Source organism: Squalius cephalus, assembly GCF_949319135.1.
Source record: "Squalius cephalus genome assembly, chromosome: 1".
Taxonomy (NCBI): Eukaryota; Metazoa; Chordata; class Actinopteri; order Cypriniformes; family Leuciscidae; genus Squalius; species Squalius cephalus.
The window spans coordinates 43,504,207-43,520,942 of record NC_137122.1 but is presented as its reverse complement, the minus strand read 5'-3'; the positions used below and the strand labels follow the sequence as shown (position 1 = coordinate 43,520,942).

At 35.0% G+C, this 16,736-nt stretch overlaps 1 protein-coding gene across 1 annotated transcript; it reads right to left on the bottom strand.

The window, feature by feature from the left end:
• Positions 1–49: 49 nt before the first annotated feature.
• On the bottom strand, positions 50–9,722 carry eps8l1a (EPS8 signaling adaptor L1a). Its single transcript, XM_079862618.1, has 16 exons — positions 9,567–9,722; positions 9,188–9,235; positions 7,341–7,425; positions 7,168–7,220; positions 6,387–6,528; positions 6,214–6,302; positions 5,987–6,061; positions 5,243–5,391; positions 4,731–4,875; positions 4,620–4,651; positions 4,429–4,537; positions 3,347–3,484; positions 3,125–3,251; positions 1,932–2,097; positions 1,702–1,834; positions 50–352 (listed from the first exon to the last, which is right to left on the bottom strand). The coding sequence occupies exons 3-16, from the start codon at positions 7,423–7,425 to the stop codon at positions 266–268; spliced, it is 1,530 nt and encodes a 509-aa protein (XP_079718744.1). The 5' UTR covers positions 9,188–9,235; positions 9,567–9,722; the 3' UTR covers positions 50–265.
• Positions 9,723–16,736: the final 7,014 nt, after the last annotated feature.

The following is a 16,736-nucleotide window of genomic DNA, read 5'->3' as shown; positions in this document are numbered from 1 at the left end:
GAATATGATTTAAAAAAAAAAAAAAGAGAAGAAGAATACTTTCTTTTTTCATTCATTTTATTTATCATTAATATACAATATTTAAATGAATATACAGGGTTGAATTTATATATGTTGAGTTAAGCAGTAATGGTGAAATATATATAACATAAAAATAACAGAGATCATTATGGTTAAATAGCCTAGATCTTGATTCATGCCACACTTGTCTGTTAAAGCATTGGCATAAATGCTTGTCTGAATGTGTGAGTGAAAGTGATATCCATTAAAATTCTCCATCCTCTGCTTTCAGATCAACTTTCATCTTCTGTTTCTTCATTATGGCCTCCAACTCAGTAGCCTTCCGCACATCCTGCAAACGAGTGATACAGATATGAGGATAATCATCTTTCAATTCTTATAATTTCTCTCTCTTTTTTGGTTTGTTCGGTTTATTTCCAGACACTTTAAACATTCACTGAGAGAAATCAAGATTGAGAAGTTCTGACAAATTACTTTATACTAAAGACTATTCAACTTTTATACTAGTGAAAATGCTATTTCACTACATTTTGCTTTTGGTCGAATTACCTAGTTAAATATTTAATTTAAATTGAATATTTATTTACGTTGTTTAATGTTTCTTTGTTTAAAGTCAGCATGAAATGAAAGCTGTGATAGTCTATCTCCCCTATTGTGACATATATCCGAGTGAAACAGCTTCTCGAATGAGAGGAAATGTACACTCCTGGGAAAAAAATGGGCCAAGCCAAAAATGGCACAATATTTAGTGGTATTTGAATGATCTTAACCATTTTAATCACAAATCACTGGTCAGGAAATTACTGTAGATAAAGTAACTCAGCACGGAATAGCCTTCCCCTTTGTTTTCTTTAAACCTGCAGTCATCTTTTTACAGGAAGAAGAGTCAGTGTTGTTCCACTCAATGTTGATGGCTTCAAACAGTTCATAAGTAGTTGAAAAAGTCTCCCAGTTCGTTCGAGCATTGTCTTGTTGAAAGATAACATCTGATCATTCCACTTTAGATAACAAGTAAAACTTTTAACTGTGCTCCAAAGCATTAAATGACTTTTCACCGTGAAGTAGCTCCCCAGTACCAGCAGCTAAAAAGGCTCCCCACACAATGACACAGTCTCTTCCTCCATACTTCCCTGAGGTCGAGATATATTTTTCATTATATTTCTCAGCAGATTTTTGAAGACACCGTTCTGGAGCATCACCATGCATCTGGTGTTTCATTGTGATTCATCACTCCCCACACAACTTCCCATATTCTGCCAAAAACTTCATTCTGTCTCTGATGTTTTTCTGAGACAGCAATGGCTTTTTAAGTAGTGCATTTGCTTAAATTTGGCTACTTTCCTGACCATTCATTTGTGGTTAAGTCAATTAAAAGCTTATAGTGTTCGGCCCCTTTTGGGCTTGGCCCATTTTATTTTGCCCAGGACTGTAGGGTGGGACTTGATTTTGTCCATCTGGAAATAATTGGATGGTTGTGATTTGCTATTGCTGTGATCTTATGTAGGTGACAAGTTGTCTTGATCTCGCATCAGTGAACAACACATCTTCAGAAAAGAGAAGTTGTTGCTAGAGGGAGGGGAAGTGTTTTTTTTTTCTTTTTTTTTCTGAAACTGCCAAAGGGAAACATTAGAAGGTATGAGAGGTATTCTGTGAGAATGCCTCTGGGAGTGAGCGATGTACCTCCAGCAGTGCTTTCTGCACCATGATCTGGCTGTAGACTCTGATGCCCTCTTCTGGACAAACGTGACGCAGCTCCTCCTTATTCAGAGAGAAGAGCTGGGCTCCCGTTAGGACACCCAGACTCCGTACAGTGCTGAGACAGAGATAGAGATCACAACATGAGAATTTCAGAGGTCTTAGACCAGTTTTAGCTCTAGATCATCATGTCCAGATGTGTGTGTTTTACTCACTAATCTTTGAAGCCTTTGGCCTTGAGCCACTCCTGAACCTCAGCTGTGGGAGAGTGATAGTCCAGCGGTGCTGTTGTGTCATTCGCTTTATTGATTACCACTGGCCGTACTGATGCTGCTCTACCATTGGCCAGTCGCTGCAAGAGCTCATCATTCATCAACATTGCTGTTAACACATATAAATATTACAGTAAGAAATAAAATAAAATAAATATACATTTGTGATATTTGGAAATTTATGAAATTCTCTGATGAATATAACGTAGGGGGCAATGTAAAGTCAGTCGGTCAATATAAAGAAATCGCAGAGAGTGTCATCAGGAGAAATCTTGTATCATTCAGTGTGCTGTTACTGTTAACTAAAACTAAAGCTATTAAAAATAAATTAATTGAGATAAAGCTGAAATAAAAGAAACCATATATTAGATGAAACTTAAACTTGATTTTAAAAAGTTACCTAACTGAAATTAATAAGTTTATGTTGAAGTCTAACCCTAACCCTACTAAAATGACTCAAACTGGAATAAAAAATTATTAAAGATAGAAATAATATAAATAAAAAACTAATATAAATAACAGAAGCACATCAAATTAAATATAAAATTAAATTAAACTAAAATGTAATAATATTATTAATAATATATAACTAACAACGAATAGTATATAAATAATACAAAAAAATATTTATATTATTCTGAAGGGGGTTTATTTTGTGATACTGACCATTACTCTACTTATCCAGCTTGTAAAACAACTAACCAAATAAATGAATACAATAATTAATATAATCAACACTGATTTGAATTGAATTATTATTTAATTATGTGAGGAAAAAAGAAACCCCAGAGTGCTTCATGAAACACTGCTGCCAAAGAAAATGACCAATCATACAGTTTAGCGGCCATTATACAAACATTTTTGATTGAAGAATGTAACGATTGACTTATCAGAATCAAGTATTCCTGAGAGTTGTGAACTATTTTATGAATAAAATGAATTTTAAATGACACAAAGCAGGTTTGTTCATTTTCTTGTTTGCAATACTGAGAGATAATGACTTGACCATCCTCTATAACCTCAAAGTATTTCACTTTTTAAATCATAGGCCTACTTTGAGAAAAAGGCATTCGTGAGACTGTAGTGACTGGTTAGAAGTGACTAATTTCCAAGTATACTGTGGTAAGAGACATTACCTTTCTCTCCGTCGCCTCCAATTGGTGGCATACTTTGGGGGCGTAGATCAGGGCGGACTGCTTTTTCGCCTGAGAAATGGGGTGCAGCGTAAAAAGAGGTTGCTCTCGGTGGAGAGATAGGAGCTTTCTATAAAAATATGATAGGAATTAGTTTGTGACTGAGCATGTGAGTGTGTTATGCGTTGCTGATTGCTTGTCTGCGTGCGTGCATGATTCCTTTACCATGGACTGGTTGCGCATTACTACGTTTGAAGTGTCAACTTCTGCGTGATTGATCGGCTCGAGGATATTGTGTGGAACAAAGCCAATCTGACCGTAATCATTCTTACATTTCCACCATCGCTTTGATGACTCTAACACCTGAGACAGAGAAGATAAGAGAGACAGAGAGACAAAGTGATTGAAAATGAGGGGAAACGGAGTGAACTGGGAGCATGTGTCAGTGGTGATTTCCAAGAGGAAGCACAGATTGCTATACAGATCATCTAGGTAAAATGTGTGCTAAGAACTCTTTTAAAATAAAAATAATAAAAATAATTTTGGTCAGCAATTACGGAAATAATTAACCAAACTCAGGACTATTTTAAATGCTAGTAGGCAAAAGATATGCAAGAGATAAATTGATATTTTATATAATTGATATTTTACATAATATAGCCTAATACATAATTGTATATAATAAAATACATAAAAAATGTAAGGTGGATAAAAACCCACCATCATGTTGTTTGAAACTTTTCTTTTTATATATGATATACTTTAGCTGTTATATTTTATATAATATATAATACGAATTTTATATTATAAAATATATGTAATAAAAAATACAGTTTTTACCCAAAGTTTGGGTAAGATTATTTAACATTATAATATTTACAATTACTATTATAAAAAAAAGAAAAGAAAACATTACTCCAGTCTTTAGTGTCACATGATTCTTCAGAAATCATTCTAATATGATGATTTGCTGCTCAAAAAAACATTCCTTATCATTACCAATGTTGAAAATAGTTGTGCTGCTTAATATTTTTGTGGAAACCGTTACATGTTTTTTTTTTTACATTTACATGAATAGAAAGTTCGAAAGACCAGCATTTATTTGAAATAGACATTTTTACTTTTTGTAAAAATTTAATCCATCCTTGCTTAATAAAAGTATTAATTTCTTTAAAAGAAAATCGTACTGAACCCAAACTTTTGGACGGTAGTGCAATATAGTGTATAGGAATATAAATTGTCAAAAAATATAAATGGAAATGGAAGTTGTAGGAAGCATTGCTGTTGTGTATGTCTATGCAAGGTACCTCCAGAGTATCTCCCGGTAAGACTGAGAGCTCACTACTGTTTCGTGCCACAAAGTCATAACTGCAGCGATACATCCTTTCTTCATTAGGAGGCAGAGAGTCTTCCATCCTAGACCATAATCATACACACAGTAAGACAAAGTGCCACTACAAAGACACCACACACACACAGCTGACTGGTCCATACTAACCCATCATGTTCCTGGTGTGCAGGTAGACGTGCCTGTGGAAAGAGAAGGGAAGGTGATGAATGTGGTTCATATTGTGGTTGTGCTTATATCAGGGAGTGTAAGGTCTCATACCTGCTGAGTCTGCATAAGAGCTTCATGTTTGTGCTGGGACTCTATGGGGTCCTCAATTGGTTGTCCATGCGCGTCTATGACCATAGGCTGCCAACCATCCAGAAAGACAGGTTTGTATGGAGACACAGTCTCACTGAGTTGAGAGCTGACAAACACACATTGGAGATGGTCAACCAATCTTAACTAAGGGAGAATTTACCCTTTTATGATGTGGTTTTATGCCTTTTTTGAAGGTCAAACACTACCATCCTCATTCATTAAATGTAAAATCATACATTCAATGTAGCAACTAGCACTTATTTGTTGTTCTTTTATGTTCCACAGAAGAAAGAAAGTTATAAAGGTAGTGGAACAACATGAGGGTGAGTAAACAATGAACATTGAATGAACGCAGTGTCCAAGAATGAACATTTTTGGGTGAACTATCCATTTAAGCGGGGTTCAAACTCAAAGCAGAAATTCTAGTGGTATTATTCCCATTCAAGTTTAAATTCTACAGTTTTGTTACAGACATTGGCAGGGTCCAGTTTGGCCCGAGTGACATCCACAGTTGTTTCTCTTGCTCATTTAGATTCTTCTGTAGGAGAGAGATCGCTCCACTGGTCAGAGCGGGGCTGGAGACCGTTGCTGCCAACTTAGGACCACCTGTGGTCTTCGCCATCTGGTGAACATATAACAACAAACCATATAATATATACCATATAATATGGTGATTACAAATCCTTTCCTTATTTTGTGGAAAAACTTCATATGTGACCCTGGACCACAAAACCAGTCACATGGGTATTTTTTTTAAATTAAGATGTATACATAATATGAAAGCTGACTAAATAAGCTTTCCATCGATGTATGGTTTGTTAAGATAGGACAATATTTGTCCGAGATATACTATTTGAAAATCTGAAAACTGAAGCTGCAAAAAATCGAAACATTGAGAAAATCGCCTTTAAAGTTGTCCATTTATGTTCGCGATTGTGCTGCATTCACTCACAAAAATAAATGTTTTATATATTTATGGTAGGAAATTTACAAAATATCTTCATGGAACATGATCTTCACTTAATAGCCTATTTTTGGCATGAAAGAAAATAATTTTGACCCTTTTAATGTTGGCTATTGCCACAAATATACCCGTGCGACTTGTGACTGGTTTTGTGATCCAGGGTCACATATGTTAGCTGTAGTTTTTGAATTAAGCATGTGAATTTTAGTGTTTGTGTGTCTCTGTATGTCTGCTGTGTGTGTAATTCTATTACCAAGTGCAAAGGGATGAAGACGTGGTGCAAGAGTTCTTCTGAGGTTGGCTCTGAGATTTTCGTCTTTAGGCGGTCCTACAACAAACACACAGATATACGCATCGCGCAAGCGTAGTTCTTTAAGTTCTTAAAGCTGTGATTTCTGCACAATTAGCCAAACATTGCATACACACGCAAACACACAAAAAAAGCAGGATTTAAAACGATTTATCAATATGTTCTCTTACCAATAGACAGAAAGAATATTTAATCTTCTGAAAAATATCCACAAACTCCTGTTCTGATGGCGGGGTCGCTGTTTGCGTGAGAAGGCCATCTAAAAACATAGATGTTTAATATTTCTGATTTATGATGTTTCTGAAGGTCTTGGATAGGCTTGTGAATTATGGAGCTCTCTCACCATCCTGCTTTTTATTCTTCTTGCTGTTCTTTTTGCGACTCTTTTTCATGCTCTGTTGCTCCAGATCATTCTTAGCCACTGCTATCACCTGCAGACGGGCCATGAAACGCTCCACATCAGCAAAACAGTGATTCACCAACTCCTAACAGAAGGGAGATAAAAAGGAGTAAGCTGTAAGGTTTTAAGCGATAAATACACTTACACAAATACAGTGGCTTTCTATGTTTTCCACTTTCATTACTCTTCCTTCTAAAACTAAAATCCAAGTAACATCATATTTTTCAGGTTGGGGCAACTTGTCACAATTTTTATTGAGGTAAGTTGTCATGTGTTTTACAGATTGTGATTTCATACAGTTTATTAACCATAATTTTGCTGTTCAAAATAGTATCATATTTTTGTATGATATCTTTTACATATTTTCCTGAATTGTCTTATCTTTTTATATGTGTTGTTTTGCTAAAAAAAGACCTATAATAGGATGTTTAATGGTAGCATCCATAGTGACAGCTTACCCCATAAATACCCCAAAAATAACAGGGTTTGTTACAACGTGCGTTAAATGAACTGTACTTTTTTCTGGGCAGTGGTGAAAGTAAGTTTATACAGAAACTCTTTTTTAAATAAATGACTGAATGATTAAATAAATAAATAATCCTTAGAAATATTCAGCAAAAAGTCTGACAACTATAGTAAGGGTCTCTGTTAAACAAAACTAAAATACTGATGGATTTTTGGGGTCTATCAAACAGGCAATGATTTATGCAACAGTCAAACTTACAACTTCTCTCTGTGCGTGGATCAGATGTATATCCGTTTTCACTCCTCCGTTTACTAAAATGAGCAATGAAATATATATAAAATGTACATATATTGTCAAAAGTATTGCTGTAGATTTTTAATCAAACAGAAATACAGATATAAATGCATAAACATATACACTTGCATATATACCTGTGGGACCGGGGTTAGAAGCTGTGTCGTTTGGTACTTTGATCGACTTTGACAATCTCCTGGGAATAATTTGAGGAGCAGCCATCTTAGAGATTGAAAGAATGGGAAAAAAGATAAACGAAGGTTATATAGAAAGTATTTAAAGTACTGTATCTGTCATCCAATTCAAAGCTTTTCCTAGTCACCTGCTAACACAAATGAGAACAAATCTTTTTTTTATCTAATTAAATGATATCTCCAGTTCCTTGGTCACTTTATGTGAGACAAAACGTCAAACTTTTAGTCAAACAGCATTACATGGCCCATATCAAAGAGGATTATTAGGCAATGGACTATTGGAAAGAAAACATTAGACGCTGAAGACAGAATTTCATTCAGTTGAGCTGGCAAGTAGACACAAAGCGAGAAGAAGTGGCAAGAAGCTTGAGAGAATCTCTTTATATGGTTTAATAAAATAATCCTTAAGACTTGGACTCCCAACTCTTGAAGATACCGCAACTCCCTATAATTAAAACACGTCTGTTCAGATTTTTTTCTTTTTTTTTGCCAAACAAACAGAATGAATGGCTTTTTTTGTAAATCTGGTCTTGGCAAGATTGCTTGAGAGTTTCACTCATTCATTGTTTAATACTCTGGGATAAAGAGGGTTGACATTCCACACATAATCAACACATTAGTCCACATTAACTTCTCATTCAGTCACATGGCATCTGACTAACAGGAAGCCATAAAAGATTCTCAGATCTTTGTGATCAATGAGCTTTTTGGTCGTGGGCTTTTACAGAGTCACTGGACATTTCTTTTTATGATAAAATATCATGTTTAGTCCTGTAACTAATGTAATAAAGTAAAAAAAAAAAAACTCTTTTTCTGAGGAAACTGTTAAAAAATACATTATCACAGTTTACAAGGAACGATTTCCAAAACGTTTTTCATTATAACTTTTACAGCTGGATTTAAATGTCTGAGGGGACTCGTAAAAATGTTGTTGTCTTGTGTATTTTTCTGTTTCCTTCAGCATCCCTGCAGCCCTAGGACAAGCATACAAAAATGTATGGATGATTGGGAAAAAATCTAATTAAATGATATAGCCACTAGACCACATAACAATTTGAGTCTTCACCAGTTTGTGCAAAAATAAATGATCCTGTTCTCCAGCATGATTTGAAATGATCTAATGAGCATCTTGTGCTTCAGTGGAAGCAAGAACATCTTACTGTCTGTACAAAAGAGTTCACATGACCAATTTTACAAATGTACTTATTTGATTAGTGACCTAGTGCAGAATCTAAAACAGTTGTTCTCCCATTTAATGTTATAATTCTTTGTTTAAAACATCTCAAAATCATACACCTTCCTTTTTATTTCAAGGCTTAGTTTATATTTCAAATTTGAACCTCCACTGTATTCCTGAAAACTTCAAGAACTCCATTAAAAGCCCAACACAATCACTATGTCAAAATCACTGCATTGACTGAACACTCTTCTGCTGTTTAGGAGGTGTGGCAGCATCAGGATTTCTAACACAGCTGCTATTATTAGCAGAGATCTATTTTTTTGCATTCAAAAATTCTAATTTGTTTGCAATTTGTTTGCATTCACACTGTCATGTCATTGTATCGCCAAATATTAGGAACCAGACACAAAATACAACAAGATAGGAGATTACAGCACACTGAACTTTGCTGTAGTTCAGTGAATCGCTTTTAATCCTTGAGGGAAAGCATTGATTTATGACCAATGTGCATCACAACTAGCTAATATAATATAGTTAATATAGTTGCCTAATTGCTAATATTAATGTAAAATCTCAATTTCTTTAAATGTTTGGTTTAAAACAGTCTTACCGTGTGTTGAATGTGTACACCTCCTTCTGTCACATATTCTGTTTACACCTAATAGAGAAATGCAAGAACAAGAAAAACTAGTTTATCTGTTTAACTTGAAGAAAATCTGGACTTCGTCTCTCTCTCTCTCTCTTTCGCTCTTTCTCTCGCCTGAGTTTCAGGATATGAAGAACATAGAAATCTAGGTGGAACTGTGTTCTGCATTCCGGTGACTGCATTCCTCTGAGAGGCAGTAAACGCAATATCTTCAGATAGATTTTTATGAGAGTTTAATAAGAAACATTGATGGGCCCAAAATAGATTATAAAATAGGAAAATATTAAAAGTAGCACATGTATTCACACATAAAGACAAGTGAAAAATATTAGTTAATACTCACAGTGCCACAAACTGTCTTTGGTGAAGAACTGCGTTGTTGCTGCTTCAGTTCAGAGTGTTCAGGCTAGGCTTGTTTGTCTAGATCTGTCATTCTCCTCTCACCCTGCCTATCTCTCTTTTTTTTTTCTTCCTAGTCCAATGTTCCTCTGTCACATACAGGTGTTAAGAAATGAAAGCTTTAGTGTAAAGCTCTGCCAGGAAGACTCAATGTTACGTCACTCATTACTTTCTGGCCTATCCAATCACTATCTAATACCTGGAGTATAAAATATCGTTACTTACACTTGTTTGAGTTTGCAGATGATGTCGCAAACATTCACCTCCATCCTCCCCACCACCACCAGAATGGCCCCTGTCCATACCTCCCAGGAGGTCGGCTGCGCTGCCTTCATCTTCAGGATATTCAGAGTCCGCTACCCTCCGAATGTAAACTTCGAACGCCCCGTTGACGCCCTGCGCCAAAGAACTTTACCATCCAATATTTTGGATTAATAAATGTCATTGTTATATCATCTCGCATTCCGAGTCTTTCTGGTAGAAATGCTGTTACCTCAGTGTTTGCCATATATTTTTGTCTGTCTTTATCGGTAGTGCAGTGTGTGCTGTCATCACCCAATACAATTACCGATAATATCTCACAACAAAGTACTTGCTGCACAGTTTGTATTACTGATGTAATGGTGTTGTTGTTTTGCTTTTCAAAAAAAGAAACTTTCTATGTTATGAAATATTTGTTATACTTCTGAAATTCTGTAAATGTGGCTTGTTCAATTGTTGTAAATTCTGCAAAACTATCAATTTATTATTTCAGTTAAACATAATCAGGAAACAGCTATCATTAGTTGGGAAGAATTTCATACACTTCCCACACTTACGTAACCTCTCACTTGCAGTGATTGTGTTATTTTGATAAGGATTCTGTCTATTGCCTTGTACACCTTGCCAAGAAGAGCACAAATACTGTTCATCCTTCCAGGAACTGTGAATCAAATTTCACGTGACACCTACAGTAATTGCATTTCTTTTTCCTCTCATTCACAAAGGTACACTATCTTAATATTTTAAGCGAACGAATAATTTTTTTATTCACGCAACCTTTAATAAAGTAAAATAAGATGTTTCGTTCGTGAACGACTTGTGTGTTTAGCGAACAGGTTAAGTAGATGATTCAATGATTCACTCTAAAAGACTCGCTTGTCACCACCTACCACAGTCATATGCAAAATTCATGAGGCTGCTGACTGCCAAGCCAATGGGTGGAGTTTGACGTCTAGCTTTACTCATTACATCCAGCGAGAGGTCCAACCACACCCTGACCCCACCCATAACTCCACCCATTACGCCCAGAGAGGGGGAGCTGGACGTCATTTGGCTCTGAAGTGAGGATGTAATGTTAAGCTCTATGCCTTTTAGTTTTAATAATAAATAGAGAGCAAATTCATAAATCCAGATTGTGCAAATATATTTAGTCTTCCATCTACCATTTTCAACAACACTGCAAACCTGCATCTTTGTTTGTGTTCTATAAATTAAGCTTTAAATCAGTCAATCTGTGACATCGTCTTCTCTTCATATAAATTTGCAGGTCAGGATTCATCAAACTTTTTATTAACAAAAAAGTATAGAGTAACTAATTGTAATGAGACTGCATACAACTTAACCAAACGAACCATATGAGCTTGCATTTTTTGTCTCCCGGATCCTGCCGCACACGATTGCAAATGAATGGAAGTCAGTGCAAATGCAATGCCTGCAGAAAATGTTACTGAACGATTCAGTGAAGGGTTCAAAAGATTTGACTCACTGGATTCAATTAAAATCTCCAACACTGTCACCCTTCTCAATTTAATCCCATGTCTAGATTTAAACCACTCTCTCCCATCTCCCATTTTTTTCATCAGTCCATTACAGTGTCTTAGCAAGTGGCGCACTAATGCTGTGTTCAAAATATGAGTAATTTTTCTGTTTCCCCCACCAGTTCTAGAGCAGCCTAGTTGTTTAATGTTACTGAAGGTTTAGTCAGGGGCCAAAACTGATATTAAAACTTTGTTGGACACTTTTTGGTACAAGTATACAACCTATCCAGTATTAATATTTAACCCCTCAACATGTGTTCTAGCCACACTGTAAAAAATAAAAAGTTGAGTAAACTTAAAAAAATAAAGCAACCAGCTGCAAAGCATTTTTGAGTTTACTCAACTTCAGTGGTCGAAGTTCATCCAACTACCAGTCCAACTCAAAGAAACGAGTAAGCACAACTACAGAGGTCCTGAAGTTCAGTAAACTCAAAAAAGCTTTGCAGCTGGTTGCTTTACTTTTTTAAGTTGATTCAACTTTTTTACTTTTTTAAGTTGATTCAACTTTTTCAAATATCTCACCCAGATACTTGTATAGCCTTCACATTAAGAATCCAAATGCAGGGAGTAAACCATACTGTAAATACAACACAATACAAAAGACATTGCTATCATTACAGAACTTATTTATTGACAAATATTCTGCAAAACAACACATTTTCTATTTGCATTAGGTACACATATTTTAAGGTGATGAAGTTCTATTCCACTCTTCAAAATTTATTTATAAAAAAAGACTATGCACAAAATTAGAGTACAAACTGGAATAAATAAATGCTCAACCATACAATTATCCATATGGATTGCAGCTACTTGGACAATCTTTTGAAGGACTATGCAAAATAAATCAGCCTTGCGGAGCACTTTAGGTAAAGATAAATAAACGTTTATTTTTCTAAACAAACTAAAAATTTTTCTTACAAATTTTTTCAGTTACTACTGGTGTATTTTAATACTTTAGAATAGTTAACATTGGGGCCATAAATCAAGCCAAAGAGGAGAGTAACAACTGTGGCAAAGATCTTGCACATTATCTGGCCCAATCTGCTCTTATAGTACTACAGAGAGGCACCTTATATTTGGGTTTGTGTGGATAGTGGCAACATCATCTTCAACGATAGTTAAGATCCTCATCTTCTCCCCTTGTGAATGTCTTCTGGCTCTGAGTCCTGCAGTAGAAAATAAATCAGCATAAAATTAGGGTCATTTTTTTTATTTTATTGAATTATGTTAGACCACAGAGTGTTCCTAAAGGTCTGCTCATGTAACTTCACTTGAAAAGTAAAGGTGGTCATGTTTTTTAAGCATGTTCAAATTCAGCCATAGAGCTAAAACTGATAAACGGAAAACATTTCCCAACTACAAACAATGCCATATCAGCATTGATGTGACTGCCTGTGGCACTCGTCCACAGCAGATTCCACGGCCATTCTGATTTAATGCTTTTTATTTTAGGTCACCCAAAATCGTACATGTATTAAGGCACACATTCTTTTCGTCACCCAAAACTGGTTATATTGCATCAGTGAAGATTGGTTTAAATCACTAGAGTCACATGGATTACTTTCATGCTGCCTTTTCTTGTTTATATCTCCTATATTCATATTCTTTCATATTATATTAATTTTATTTACTCTGCTATTGCTACATTACTGTTTAACCTTATGATTGTGCACTGTATTGTTTTAACAGGTTAGATATCAGAGGGAATGTCTCCGGACAGTGTTGTGAAGCAGTAATTTTCCACTGTCTTTGCTTTGGTAAAATAACAACTTGTTGAATTTGTGCTATCAGGTGAAGTCAAACTGATCACTGAGAAAGTTTCAACTACGATTATTTAATATAGTAATTTTTACCATGACTTTGTCTGTTGATGATAAGTTTTGTATATCAAAGAGTAAATAAATAAGTTTTGTATATCTTTAAGAGTTGTAGACTTTCTTTGAGGAAGCACATTGGAGTTTCTGTGTCTGAAAGACAGAAAAACAAATACGGAACAAGTTATATCCAAAGAGAAGCATGGGAATTACCTTGAAAAAGAGATGGCACCATTCAGCCTTTAACCAGAGAGATATGATCACATGCAAAATAATTACTTGATGATCAAGTTGGTCTAGGAGGATCTTCATCTCATCTCCATACGCTCCACCACTTGCTCTGTACAACTAGATGTGTATTCATCTAACTAAGAGAAAAAGGTGCTCTTCGGATCAGTTTGTGTGATCCTGTAATACTCAGCAGAGACCCTGAAAAACAATAAAACATTGTTGAAACAGTAAGAATTAAGTGTAGACCAACACAAGTAAATTCAGTTCAACTCACCTGATCTTTAAAAAAATAAAGGCCACTGTTTTAGCACATCCAAGGATCTTGTCACTGTACTGATGTTCTTTAGTCTAAAAAGGACAAATACAACAGAACAAAGATACATAATGTTATTAAACAAAACAACAACAAAAAAAATCAGTTACAGTAGGTTAATTTAACATGTAGTAAAATACAGAAATTGAATAATCAAATGTGAAAAAGAATCAATGCATAGTTTTCACTGTATTTATTAAATATTACAGATATTAAAGATACAAAAGTCTTTTTTGTAATTTTGTCTTTTGTTAATTTATTAACATTAAGTATTTAGCCTAATATTTAAGGATACACAATATTTTTTATCCTATTCACTTTAAAACATACCGCACACATACTACCCATTCTATTATTTAATATGCAAAGCTAACATACATATTTTTAACATAACACATTAGTTTTGCATATATAGGCCAATATTATTACATTTTTCCTCTAAATTGTATTGTATTTAATTATATTGCACTACTGTAGAATGACTGAGCCTCAACCTAAGCATGTACAAATTGTAACTGAAATTTGTATAACTTGCGTGACAAATAAACTTGAAATTAAATTGAACGGACTGCGGTCACTTTAAGAGCTCATGGATCTAATACTGAAACATCTAGGTTTCACCAAATTGGTTATGTTCACTTAAGACATTGCCGACTGTGTTTACTTGAATACTTTTTTTGTTTTGTTTTTTGTTATTGACATAATTGTATGTATGTCACTATTAAATCGCAATACGCCACGAAAGAGCAGAATTCGCACTCAGATTCTGTCTGTCCGAGTCCGAGAGAAGCAGCTTTCTGTCTCTCAATCAGCGCAAGCACCGCATTTAAGTCTTTATTCACGACTTACTGCTTAACATTTTTAACATATTTTAAACACCATGCACGTCCTTGTCCTTCTTTTCTCATTCAAGCATGTTTCCTCACTCTAACGTTAGTCTGGGTAAAGTTAGCACGTTAAGTAAGTTAGCAATGTGCTACGTGGATAATCTCTAACAATAGAAACTTATCGTCACCACGAAATATATCTTTTAACATAATACTATATTTTATCAACATATGTGTGCACTTTATAGCCTATTTTCATTCATAAAGCTTAAAGAAAACTTACCGCAATCAGATGAAATCCAGTCCCTTCGATAGCGTGGTTGAAGGAGGAAACCCCGAGTAACGTACAGCGAGACAGACTGCGCATGCGCGATGACGGGAAGTTAAACGTTCGGACTATGAAATCAAAATATTAAGTTTTCTCAACTTAATTGTTTGTGTTCATTGGACAAAATAGTAGTACACTTGCAGTTAAATAGATTTTATAAGTAAACTCAACATTGCAGTCAAAAATTTGCCCACTCAACTTAAAATTTTAAACTGAGTTAACAATTTGCAAGTTGGATTTTTTACAGTGCAGGTTGTCAGCTTAGAAAATGTTTTTTTGTCCATTTTAACACTATATTCTTAAAAGTGGTAAAAGCGGATTTTTTTCCCAAAGTTCTTCCATTTTCTTCCATGTTACCTATTGTAATTTTGGGCAAATGTGCAATATAATCCAACTTATGTGCAAGCATGATCATTAAAAAATAATAATCAATAAATACCACAAGAGTATCACACCACAAGGGGCACTGTTGTGTCAGCACAGCTGTGATTTGGCAGCAGATTGAGGCAGCAGATCCAGAGAAGATGATCACAGCAGGTGTCAACAGTACAGTCTGAACAAAACTTTATAAAGGAGTGAATCACACAATCACACAACAGATTAACTTGATCTATTTGTCTACACAAACATTTACCTCAAGATTATTGCATTAATAAGAAATTGAACAGGTGTTCCTAATAATCCTTTAGGTGAGTGTATAGCTAGGCTAATTTACTTTCATAATTACTAGCTTACTTACTAATAGGTAAATTAAGTTTTGTGCAGATGTGTAATGGAAATATTATGTTTTTAATTTATTTGCTGCACAGCAGCCTATTTTACAGTCTGCTATAGCTAAAAGTGTTAATAAGTTTGTTAGATAGCAAAGCCCTCAGCTTATGTCAGAGGACATTGTAGTGATCCACTCAGAAACCAATCAGACTAGTGTAGTGAAAAATTTCTTTGCCTTCAGATGAGATAACATGGATCCAGAGGGAGCTGTAAGCCTAGCGTCCAAAGAAAAACAAATAGGAAGAGATGTTGATTGGGAAAAATGTTTCATTTGTCAAGACAAATATGGAAAATACAGCCAAGATAAAGCCCTTTGATTGAAGTGATTTTTCAGGAAGTGGTGTCTTTGTGCTCTTTCTGGAGATTATTGTACTATAATATTGTGCAATATTTTTGCAATATAATAGACACACACCATTATTTGCATTGCGCTTAGCTTGACCTTGCTTATTCAATCCATTCAGTCTCAAAGGGATGAGACTGACAACCTGAGAGCCAACCTCTGCCAACCTGAGAGCCACTGCTTTGATGGGGAAAAACATACCTTTGCCATACGACTATTACATAGTTATTACTACTAACTAGTTACTAACCCCTAACCCTAAAGAAGTGAGAGAGCAGTTTTGTTAGGATGGAATTAATAACTATAGTGATGTGTGAATTAAATATAATTTGTGTTACAACCTGGTACACTAATTAAGTCAAATAGCACCATAGACCATCATCTACAGTTCTAAATTTCCGCCTTGACATTAAAGTATTATAACTTGTGCAGCATTGCACTGTCTCTCCCTACAAGCTTTAAACTTGGCTTGACTCATTCCCATAGATATGGGTACTGATTGATAGAGGTTTTGGGATACTATGTTTCCAAGCTGATATTCACTTTGAAAACTGGTTCTCTTTAGGCAGAGATTGTTTTTTTCATGTTCTAGTTCTGTTGTCTCTTACACTGTACAATAAATGTTCATTCTGACACTTCAGCAGACATCCCATGATTGTTGGCTTTCATTTGATACCATTATTAT